This window comes from Pristiophorus japonicus, chromosome 1 (assembly GCF_044704955.1).
Source record: "Pristiophorus japonicus isolate sPriJap1 chromosome 1, sPriJap1.hap1, whole genome shotgun sequence".
Taxonomy (NCBI): Eukaryota; Metazoa; Chordata; class Chondrichthyes; family Pristiophoridae; genus Pristiophorus; species Pristiophorus japonicus.
The window spans coordinates 146,012,035-146,024,689 of NC_091977.1; the positions used below are offsets into that span (position 1 = coordinate 146,012,035).

Consider the following 12,655-nt stretch of genomic DNA (forward strand, 5'->3'; position numbering starts at 1 on the left):
ATTGGCTAACTAACAGAAAACAGAGAGTCAGGATAAATGGTTCATTTTTGGGTTGACAATCAGTAACTAGTGGAGTGCCGCAGGGATCAGTTCTGGGACCCCAACTATTTACAATCTATATTTATGACTTGGAAGAAGGGACCGAGTGTAACGTAGCCACGTTTGCTGATGATACAAAGATGGGAGGAAAAGCAATGTGTGAGGACACACAAAATCTGCAAAACGATGTAGACAGGCTGGGTGAGTGGGCAAAAATTTAGCAGAGTATAATGTTGGAAAGTATGAGGTCATGCACTTTGGCAGAGAAAAAAAAATCAAAGAGCAAGTTATTTAAATTGAGAAAAATTGCGAAGTGCTGCAGTATAGTGGGACCTGGGGTTACTTGGGCATGAAACACAAAAAGTTAGTATGCAAGTACAGCACGTGACCAGGAAGGCCAATGGAATCTTGGCCTTTATTGCAAAGGGGATGGAGTATAAAAGCAGGGAAGTCTTGCTACAGTTATACAGGGTATTGGTGAAGCCACACCTGGAATACTGCGTACAGTTTTGGTTTCCATATTTACGAAAGAATATACTTGCTTTGGAGGCAGATCAGAGAAGGTTCATTAGGTTGATTCTGGAGTTGAGGGGGTTGACTTATGAGGAAAGGTTGAGTAGGTTGGGCTCTACTCATTGGAATTCAGAAGAATGAGAGGTGATCTTATCGTAGCATATAAGATTATGAGGGGGCTTGACAAGGTGGATGCAAAGAAGATGTTTCCACTGATAGGGGAGACTAGAACTAAGGGCCATAATCTTAGAATAAGGGGCCACCCATTTAAAACTGAGATGAGGAGGAATTTCTTCTCTGAGGGTTGTAAATCTGTGGAATTCACTGCCTCAGAGAGCTGTGGAAGCTGGGACATTGAATAAATTTAAGACAGAGATAGACAATTTCTTAACTATTAAAGGGTTATGGGGAGCAGACAGGGAAGTGGACCTGAGTCCATAAGCAGATCAGTTATGATCGTATTAAATGGTGGAACAGGTTCGAGGGGCCGTATGGTCAACTCCTGCTCCTATTTATGTTCTTATCTACCAGTCCTGCTATCTTTGTGGATTTGTCGACATGCACTCCAAGATCCCTCTGTTCGTTTAATGCCAGAGCTTTTGTCCTAAATTCTGCTGGGCCAAGAGCTTGAAGTTCGTTGAGAGTAGATGTTGTTATCTTTAATATAACCTAACTTTGGTGAAAGTTATTGGAGAACATCCTATAGGTTCCAGATTCTAACAAGTTAACATTTATAATACAAGTTTTGCTGTTTCTATACCATTGCAACATTCAGTGATTTCTCCCTTGTATTAGTTCGGGGAGATTCGCTACCCTTATGATATTGCTGTATAAAGTTTCTATTAGAAATCAAAGCTCTCTGCAAAACCCTGTTCGTTGAGGAATATTTGGTGGGCGAAGGAAACTGCAGTGCAGCGCTAGCTCGGGTCTGCATTACAGCTGGCACGCTCGCTCACTGATTGGTTGGAGCGGGGGAGGGGGCGTGGCGTGTCCATGGCGATCCAACATGGCCGAGGAGACGGAGACAGAGGTGGTAGCGGCCGAACACCTGGAGTTCCTGAGGGAGAGGCACGTTGGGTTCTTCGAGCGATGTCTGAAGATCTTACCCGAGAGATACTGCTCGCTGGAAACCAGCAGGTAGGGCCCGGCTCCGGCCGTTGAGAGCAAGTGGACGGCCGGCCGGCGGAGGCGAATTAAACCGAGGGCCCGGCCCGGAGAGCCGCAAGCTCTGTCCCACCCAGCAGCCCAGCGCTGAGCCCTTGGGCCCGGGCACTGAGGACGATCGGTGTGGGGCAGTCCCTCCATCCCATCATTTCCCGGTTGGGAAGCAAGCGGTCTCTTCAGCTGACACCTGAGCGGGGTTTAACACACGTGGAGCCGGCCGGCTGCAGTTCCCAAGGGGTTAGCTGGCTGCCAGGGGTTTCTTGTTGGGTGGGGCAGTGGTGAGAATAAGGAGAAACTGCCGAGTGTGTGCAATGAGATCTGGGGCTTTCATTAATGAGTTCTGAAGCACCGGAAGAAGCTGCACTTTTAACAAAACATGACTTTTCAACGAAATGTGGTTTGTGTTGCACATTTGCGAAAAGGTCCTTCAACTGTTCGTGAATTTGTATAATAATGAGATGGTCGTAATTTACCATGCAAACACGAGTTTGTATGTCAACCCACAATTTTGAAATAAATGAACTAGTCATTAATTTAATTGGCAGAGTGACAGGAAACCATGAGTAGCAGACCTTGGGCCGAGTCTCAAAAATATGCTTTTCTATAGTCCACTCTGGAAGTACTTAATATTCACACCAATATTGGTCTAGGGACCACTTATAACAAAAATCATTGTTCCCATCTTCAAAAAGTGAGCATTTTGCAGAAATTAGAAAATTGGCAGAAATCTCATCAAAACCCAGAGTGATGACAACATACGAGTTACTTAAAGGACCAATCACAACTGTTGTATTTGTCAGTACCGCGAAATCAGCCAATCACGATTTCTATACTAGATCGATTAGAGTCAGACTGCATGCACCGAAACAATGGCGTGCTGCATGCAAGTAGTTGCAGGAGCCAAAAACAGCAACATTTATTTTTTGGACTCTCGCTGGATAACATTTTTCACGAGTGTTCATCAGTGGAAATTTACTGGAACGAGAGACGTTAAATTGCAGAGAATGCCATCGAAAGTTTAGATCTGGAGCTGGTTATTGCACCAGAAAGACTCTCAACAATTCCACATTCGATTGGATATCATCGGCAGTGCTACATGCATTTCACTGATAAATCCAAGATTGACAGCAAAGAAGAAGCAAGAAAGGGAAAATCAGAACTATGAACGCGAGTATATTGATTTTGCAGTATTTCCTATGAAACTGTGCCAGCCTACAAATGTTTATATCCAACTTTCGTTCCTTAGTTCAATAGTTCGTGGGCTTGCTTCTTCAGTTCCTCTATGAAAGATGTTGCCAGTCTGCAAAGGAGATTATTGATGATGTAACACTCTGTTGGACACGGAAGTGATGCTATATGTCAGAATGACAGCAAAACAGATCTGGAGCTAGTACCAATCCCAGCACTATTCTCCAACTAGGAAGAGGCTGACACACGACTACTACTTCACAGTGCATTTGCTGCCAGTTCCAGTGAGCATGACATCATAAACAGTTCTAACACTGATGTCTTTGTACTGTGCTTGGTGTTTTGCAAGGACATTGATGTCAGGCTCTACTTTCGCACAGGAAGAGGAAACAACATGTGTACAATAGATGTTCATCACAGCTTTGATCACTTTGGGGGGTTTCACTGTTTTTTCAGGATGTGATTGTGAGTGCTCTGTATGGAATGGAGAAGGTAAAATCAGCGAAAGTCCTGATCGCCAGCAAAGAGCATTGTTGGACATTTGAGAAGTTGGGGACCTCGTTTGCTGTTTCACAATCCCTTTGTGAAGAAGTAGAGGCATACACATGTGAACACTGTGGGCAGAGTGGATGCAGAGATGTGAACCAGGCCAGATGTCAAATGTTCAAGACTGGAAGTTATGCAGAGAAGTGCTTGCCACCAAATAAAGATTCACTGTACAAGCATACACAGCGTTCCAATTACCAGTCTGCAATTCACAAGCGATGTCTTGAGAACATGCTGGATATCCCATCTCCAAAGGACCATGGGTGGAAGCTTGAAGATGATGTACTTGTCACAGACTGGATGACACATTGTCCAGCACCAGCAAGCGTAATGGAGCTTGCACATTGTTCATGCGAACAGACCCAGTGTGCACAAGGAAGGTGCTCTTGTCTTCTCAACAAGCTACCTTGCACCAACATAGGCTCGTGTGTTGAGAATGTTGCATCTTTGCCCGAGACTTTTAGGGCTGAGGAAACAGATACCCTTGATTCTGATGATGATTCATAGATATGCATTTCTTTTTGACCTCTAACTTTTTTTCAGAACTATTTTGTTTTTTCAGTATTTCTATCTTTTTAAAAAAAATCAACACTATTACTTGTGTTATAATAATTATTATATGGTTAACAAGTGAGTGCGGGTGTCCATCTGAAATGACTAAGTGTGTATGAAATAAATGGTTGCTATGGTAGATTTCTTTTTAGCAACAAATATGCAAACAAAACTTAGATTTATGTATAACTACACCATATGATGCTTCCAGACCTCAGATGCCACTATCCATGCTTAAAATTTAGCAGTAACACTGATAGGTCACTGTTGCTAAGGAAAAGAAAGTCCATAAGCAACCATTTTTATGTTTTTCTTTGTTTTTGGCCATTTCACGTCAACGCTCAATTTTTAGACTTGAGAATATTTGGCTTTTGCTTCAGATATATATGTTTATAACATATTTAGCATGTTTCTAGGTACTTCCCACACTGAGACGAATAGTGCCTCTCCGCCATACTTTCGTACCTCAGCGAGGATTCCATCCACTTCTGATGCCTTGTTCTTGAGCTCTGACAGGTGGCCTTTTGTACCTGGGGTTTTGCTGAGATGGTGACGGGTAGCATGCTGTGGGATGGAGTCAAGGACATTCGTGTCAAAGGCAGATTCTCGATTAAAGAGATCTTCGAAGTGCTCCTTCCAGCGGGCCTTGACTGTCTCCGTGTCCTTGATGAGTGTCTCCCCGTTCTTGGCCTGTATGAGGTAGAAAAGGCCATTGTCAGCTCAAGAACAATAAGGCAACTTGGGCGCTTGGGCCGTAGGTGGACTTGACTGCAGTGAAGAATATTTGCACGTCATGGCTGTCGGCCAGCTGCTGAATCTCCTGTGCTTTCTCCATCCACCATCTATTCTTTAGGTGACGGGTTTTTTGTTGGACCTCGGTCTTCAGCCGTCTGTAGAGTTGCTTTGCTGCTCCCGAGTTGGGTTATTGCTTTAAGTTCAGAAATGCCCTGCGCTTGCGGTTTATTAGCTCCTGGATCTCCTGGTCATTCTCATCAAACCAGTCCTGGTGTTTCCTGGTTGAGTGACCGAGCGTCTCTTCGCAGGCACTGGTTATGGTGGCCTGGAGGGCAGACCAAGTGCTGTGGGCATTCTGCGTCTCGGGGTCATCGAGGGTCGTCAGGTTGGCAGTGAGGTGCGAATGGATGATCTCATCTCTCTCACCTGGAAGGAGGAGTGCATGCCTGGAGATCTCCGGGAGATGCCTTAATTGTGACCATCTTTAAAAAGGGGAACAAGTCCGACTGCGGCAGCTACAGAGGAATCTCCCTGTTGTCAGCCACAGGGAAAATCATCGCTAGAATCCTCCTCAACCGTCTTCTCCCTGTGGCTGAGGAGCTCCTCCCGGAGTCACAGTGCGGATTCCGTTCGCTACGGGGTACAATGGACATGATGTTCACAGCGCGGCAACTGCAAAAAAAAATGCAGGGAACAGCACTAATTCTTGAATGTGGCCTTCTTTGACCTCACAATGGCCTTTGACATTGTTAACTGCGAGGGCCTATGGAGCATCCTCCTCCGTTTCGGCAGCCCCCAAAAGGTTGTCACCATCCTCCGCCTGCTCCATGACGACATGCAAGCCGTGATTCTGACCAATGGATCCACCACAGACCCAATCCATGTCTGGACCAGGGTCAAGCAGGGCTGCGTCATCGTGCCAACCCTCTTCTCGATCTTCCTCGCTGCAATGCTCCACCTCGCACTCAACAAGTTCCTCGCTGGAGTGGAACTAAACTATAGAACCAGTGGAAACCTGTTCAACCTTCGTCGCCTTCCAGGCTAGATCCAAGACCGTCCCATCTTCTGTCATCGAACTACAGTACTCGGACGACGCTTGCGTTTGCACGCATTCAGAGGCTGAACTCCAAGCCATCATTAACATCTTCACAGCGGCATACGAAAGCATAGGCCTTCCGTAAGGCCAAGGTCCTCCACCAGCCTGTCCCCGCCTCACAGCACTGCCCCCCGGTCATCAAAATCCACGGCGTGGCCTTGGACGACGTGGACCACTTTCCATACCTCGGGAGCCTACTATCAGCAAGAGCAGACATCGTCGACGAGGTCCAGCACTGCCTCCAGTGTGCCAGCGCAACTTTCGATCGCCTGAGCAGAGTGTTCGAGGATCAGGCCCTCAAATCTGGCATCAAGCTTATGGTCTACAGGGCTGTAGTGATACCCACCCTCCTATATGGCTCAAACATGGATCATATACAGCAGATACCTCAAATCGCTGGAGAAATATCACCAACGATGTCTCTAGAACCTGTAAATCCCCAAGGAGGATAGATGCACCAACGTCTGTGTCCTCGATCAGGCCAACATCCCCAGCATCGAAGCACTGACCACACTCGACCAGCTCCGTTGGGTGGGCCACATCATCTGCATGCCCGACACAAGACTCCCAAAGCAAGCGCTCTCTTCGGAACTCCTACATGCCAAGCGAGCCCCAAGTGGGCAGAGGAAACGTTTCAAGGGCACCCTCAAAGCCTCCTTGATAAAGTGAAACATCCCCACTGACACCTGGGAACCCCTGGCCAAAGATCGCCCTAAGAGCATCCAGGAGGGCGCTGAGCACCTCGAGTCTTGTCACGGAGAGCATGCAGAAAATAAGCAGAAGGAGCGTGCGGCAAACCAGACACCCCGCCCACCCTTTACTTCAATGACTGTCTATCCCACCTGTGACAGAGACTGTAATTCCCATATTGGACTGTACAGTCACCTGAGAACTCACTTTTGTAGTGGAAGCACGTCTTCCTCGATTTCAAGGGACTGCCTATGATGATGACACAAACTACAGAACTAAAAATCTAGGTAAGTAAACGGGCACCGGTTCACGGTCTGTAGTGTTTTTCGGACTGGAAAAAGGTGACCCTCACGGGTCACTACTTTTTATTGATAAATATTAATGACTTGGACTTGTGTGTACAAGGCACAATTTCAAAATTTGCAAACTAAAGGGTACAATTCTAAAGGGGGTGCACGAACAGAGAGACTTGCACAAATCTTTGAAGGTGGCAGGGCAGGTTGAGAAAGCAGTTTAAAAAAAGCTTATGGGATCCTTGGCTTTCTAAATAGAGGTATAAGAGAATAAAAGCAAGGAAGTAATGAATTTATAAAACACTTGTTCAGCTTCAACTGGAGTATTGTGTCCAATTCTGGGCACTGCACGTTGGGAAGGATGTGAAGGCCTTTGAGAGGGTGCAGAAAAGATTTACAAGAATAGTTCCAAGGATGCAGGACTTCAGTAACATGGATAAACTAGAGAAGCTGGGGTTGTTCTCCATTTAAAGCAGAAAAGGTTGAGAGGGGATTTGCTAGAGGTGTTCAAAATCATGAGGGGTCTAAACAGAGTAGATAGAGAAACTGTTCCATTGGCGCGAAGGGATCAGAACCAGAGGACACAGATTTAAGGTGATTGGCAAAAGAAGCAAAGGCGACATGAGGAAAAGCTTTTTATGCAGCGAGTGGTTAGGATCTGGAATGCACTGCCCGAAAGGATGGTGGAGACTGACTCAATCGTGGCTTTCAAAAGGGAATTGGATCAGTATCCTACGGGAAAAAAAATTGTAAGGCTATGGGGAAAGAGCAAGGGGAGCGGGTCGAACTGAAGTACTCTTGCTGAGAGCTGGCATGGACCAAATGGCCTCCTTCTGTGCTGTACCATTCTGTGATAATGGAGTGGTACATTCCAGAGGTGGGATTTGCATTAGTGTGATTCTTCATGTGAAAATGTTGTAATCATGTAATGATACAGCACAGAAGGAAAGGGCCTTCATGTCTGTGCCCTCTTTGATAGAGCTATCCAATTAATCCCACTCCCCTGCTGTTTCCCCATTGCCATGCACATTTTTTCCTTCAAGTATTTATCCAATTTTCTTTTGAATGTTACTATTGAATCTGCTTTAACCACCCTTTCGGGCAGTGCACTCCAGATGACAACAAATCGAAGGACTGGATTCTTCTTTTAATCGCCCTTGCCCGATCCTTCGCTGTGTTCCGGCGCTTGTGTCTTTTTCAACCGCCGGATTGCCGCTGGTGTGCGCTACTATGGTTTTCGGGTGCTCTATGTCGGCGGTGAAGCGGTGCGAGAGCGAAGAGGAGCGGGTGGTGTGTGACGGAGAAGACCTATCGACTCGGGAATCTTTGGCTCCCAAGTTATGCACATGTGCGTCTGTCAAGTTCCGCCCCCGCCCCCCCCCCCCCCCCCCCACCACCACCCCCGAGAGGCCTGAGATTGCTGTGGGGGCGGGGGGAGGAAGGAGAGCGAGAGAGATCACTGTGGGTGGGGGGGGGGAGAGGGAAGGGAGGGAGGGAGAGAGATCGATGTCGGGGGGGGGGGTGGGAGGGAGGGAGAGAGATCGATGTGGGGGGGGGGGGAAGGGAGGGAGATCGCTGTGAGGGGGGGGAAGGGAGGGAGATCGCTGTGAGGGGGGGGAGAAGGGAGGGAGATCGCTGTGGGGGGGGAGGGAGAGAGATCGATTGGGGGGGGGGGAAGGGAGGGAGAGAGATCGATGTGAGGGGGGGGAGGGAGGGAGAGAGATCACTGGGGGAAGGGAGGGAGATCGCTGTGGGGGGGGAAGGGAGGGAGATCGCTGTGAGGTGGGGGGGGAGGGAGGGAGATCGATGTGGGGGGGAGGGAGGGAGAGAGATCGGTGTGAGGGGGATGGGGAAGGGAGGGAGATCGCTGTGAGGTGGGGGGGGAAGGGAGGGAGATCGCTGTGAGGTGGGGGGGGAAGGGAGAGAGATCGATGTGGGGGGGGGGGGGAGGGAGAGAGATCGATGTGGGGGGGGGGGGAGGGAGAGAGATCGATGTGGGGGGGGGGAGGGAGAGAGATTGATGTGGGGGGGGAAGGGAGAAAGATTGATGTGGGGGGGAAGGGAGAGAGATCGATGTGGGGGGTGGAGGGAGGGAGAGATCGATGTGGGGGGTGGAGGGAGGGAGAGAGATCGCTGTGGGGGGGTGGGGAGGGAAAGAGATCGCTGTGGGGAGGGAAAGAGATCGCTGTGGGGAGGGAGAGAGATCGCTGTGGGGGGATGGGGAGGGAGAGAGATCGCTGTGGGGGGGGGGGGAAGAGAGATTGCTGTGGGCGGGGGGAGAGAGATCGCTGTGGGGGGGGTGTGGATGAGTGAGATCGCTGTGCAGGGCGGGGAGGGGAAGAGAGAGAAATCGCTGTCGGGGGTGAGACAGACTGGGAGGTGAGACACACTGGGGGCTTTGGGGGTGGAGAGAGACGGGAATGGGGGGGGAGTGAGACTATTGTAAGTGAGATCAGTGAGTGAGAGAGACTAAATGTGCAAATAAGGCTTTATTAGACCATTTATATTATTGCCTAACACTAGAAAATACTGCAATCCATTTAACAATACATCAAACTGTGGAGAACTATAAAGATCTGTGTAATATCAAACATACCTGTCTGATCTGTGTCCACACCGCCCACTTAAGATCTAGTAAGACCTGCTTTTTCAGGACGGTATTAAGATCCGGGGGATCTTAATGATGAAACTTCCTATTTGGGCGGTAATATATGGGCGGACAGTATCGAATACTGCCCAGCGGTAATGACTGGAATATACCGCTGGGCGGTAAATGTTTTTTTTTCAACAAAACTTGTATTTCTGTGTGGTAAATGGGCGATTTGAGAGGAAACTCCAGCCCAGTGTTTTTTTTAATTCCTCTGGTTCTCTTTAAATCTGTGTTTTCTGTTGTTTGACCTTTGACACTGGAAACAGTTTCTCCTTATCTACACTATCAAAACCATTCATGATTTTGAACACCTCTATCAAATCTCCAATTCACCTTGTCTGCTCTAAAGAGAACAACCCCAGCTCTTCCAGTCTCCATACATAACTGAATTGGTACATTCTAGTAAATCTCTTCTGTCCTCTCTAAGGCCTTGACGTCCTTCCTAAAGTATGGTGCTCAGAAATGAACACAATACTCCAGCTACTGTTTTATAAAGGTTTAGCATAACTTTCTTGCTTTGTACTCCATTCCTCTATTAATAAAGCCAAGGATCCTCTTTTTTTTTTTAATAACCTTCTCAACTTGTCCTGGCAACTTCAAAGATTTGTGTACATACACCCCCAGGTCTCTCTCTCTGTACCCCTTTAAAATTATACCATTTAGTTCCTATTGCGTCTTCTCATTCTTCCGACCAAAATGTATCACTTTATACTTCTTTCCGTTAAAATTCATCTGCCATGTCCCTGTCCATTTCATCAGTCTGTTACCATTCTCCTTATTGTTTACTAGATTTCCAAGTTTCATAATATCTGTAAACTTTTAAATGATGCTCTGTATACGCAAGTCCAGATCATTAATCTATATCAAAAAGAGCATTGGTCCTAATGCCTACCCCTGGGAACATCACCATATAAAAACAACTATTCATCACTGCTCTCTGCCCCTTAGCCAGTTTTGTATCCATGCTGTCACTATCTCTTTAACCGAGGAATATTCCAGGTGAGGTCTCACCAAGGGCCTGTACAACTGCAGTAAGACCTCCCTGCTCCTATACTCAAATCCCCTAGCTATGAAGGCCAACGTATCATTTGCCGCCTTCACCGCCTGCTGTACCTGCATACCACCTTTCAATGACTGATGTACTATGACACCCAGGTCTGGTTGCACCTCCCCTTTTCCTAATCTGTTGCCATTCAGATAATATTCTGCCTTCGTGTTTTTGTCCCCAAAGTGGATAACCTCACATTTATCTACATGATACTGCATCTGCCATGCATTTGCCCACTCACCTAACCTGTCCAACTCACCCTGCAGCCTCTTAGCATCCTCCTCACAACTCACACCGCCACCCAATTTAGTGCCATCTGCAAACTTGTAGATATTGCACTCAATTCCTTCATCTAAATCATTAATGTATATTGTAAAGAGGCTGCAGGGTGACTTGGACAGGTTTTAAGAGTGGAAGCAAGTCTTCCTCGATTTCGAGGGACTGCTATGATTTACTAACCAAGTGAGATTGCTTTTAGGGTGAATTGCTTTGAACTGTGTGGAATTCCATGTAGTTTTTCACAAATCAACATTGGTGGAAGCTCATGTGCTGATCCTCTTGGTTGGAGAATGATGTGGTTGGAGAATGATGTGCAGTGTAAGTGGAAATCTCACAAAATGTCAATTTCATTCAGAAAGGCAACTGAGAAAACTCAGACACATGGATTCTGCTGGAAATCTCAGTCTCTGCATTAGAGATGTTAGAGGCATATTTTTGCTGAGTTGTAGGAGCTCAATCATAGAATAATACAGCACAGAAGGAGGCTATTCGTCCCATCGAGTCTGCGCCAGCTCTTTCGAAGAGCAATCCAGTTAGTCCTACTCACCCTGTTCTTTCCCTATATTCCTGCAATTTTTTCTCCTTGAAGTATTTATCCAATTCCCTTTTAAAGGCTACTATTGAATCTGTATTCACACCCTATCGAGCAGTGCATTCCAAATTCTAACCACCATCATAAATGTGTGCCCTCTCGTTATCGACCTCTATCAAATCTCCTCTTAGCCTTCTTTGCTACCCCAGCTTCTCTAGTCTATTCACACAACTCTATTCCTTCATCCCTGGAACCACTCTAATAAATCTCCTTTATACCCACTCCAAAGCCTTCATGTTCTTCCTAAAGTGTGGTGCCCAGAATTGAACACAATACTCCAGCTACTGTTTTATAAAGGTCTAGCATAACTTCCTGACTTTTGAACTCTATGCCTCTATTTATAAAGCCCAGGATCTCCTATGCTTTATTACTTTTCACTAATAGGAACAGGAGAATTAAATTCAGCCCCTCGAGCCTGTTCTGTAATTATTAGATCATGACTGATCTGTACCTCCATTCCATTTACTGTCTTAGCTCCATATCGCTTGATACTCTTGCCTAACAAAAATTTATCGGTCTCAGTCTTAACAGTTCCAAATGCCCTCGCATCCACAGCCTCCTGAGGGAGAGAACTCCAGATTTCTATCACCCTTCGTGTGAAAAAAGTGTTCCCCGATTTCCCTCCCAAATGGCCCAGCTCTAATTTCTAGATTGTCACCTCGTTTTTGGTTTCCCCATTAGTGTAAATAGTTTAACCATATCTAACTGAATCCTTTTAACACTTCAAACACCTCGATCAGCTTACCACTCAAGCTTCTTTACACGAGAGAATACAAGCCAACTTTATGCAACCTGACCTCATTATTTAACCCTCCCAATATCATTCTGGTGAATCTGCACTGCATCCCATTGAAGGTCAATAGATACTTTGAGTTGTGGTGCCCAAAGCTGAGCGCAGTACTCGAGATGGGGGTCTGACCAAGGTTCTATACAACCGAAGTAACTTCCTCACCTTTTGTAATCCAGCCTCTTTGATATAAATGCCAGCATTCCATTTGCCTTTTGATTTGTTTTTCTGCCTGTCTGCTAGCTTTAGATGATTTGTGTACTTGGACTCACAAATCTCTTTGCTCCTCTTGAGTATCCCCACTGCCCTCGTAGTGCTTGATACTGGATGCTCGAAATGGACAAAATCGATTTTTAAAAAATTATCTGTACTAGTACTCCAAAACGAACAATTTTATATCTCCTTTATATCGCAGAATCATTACAGCAAGCAACTGCATATACAGCTACTTTACTGGCTGTTGGACTTTGCTCATTGATTAGA

The 12,655-nt window shown here is 46.5% G+C and overlaps 1 protein-coding gene across 1 annotated transcript in view; it reads left to right on the forward strand.

The window, feature by feature from the left end:
• The first annotated feature begins 1,528 nt into the window (after positions 1-1,528).
• pggt1b (protein geranylgeranyltransferase type I, beta subunit) overlaps positions 1,529-12,655 on the forward strand; it is a 106,306-nt gene continuing 95,179 nt past the window's right edge. The window contains exon 1 of the mRNA XM_070864152.1: positions 1,529-1,689. Coding sequence (XP_070720253.1) covers positions 1,559-1,689 — 131 coding nt within the window. The 5' untranslated portion in view covers positions 1,529-1,558. The remainder of the gene's footprint in view (positions 1,690-12,655) is intronic.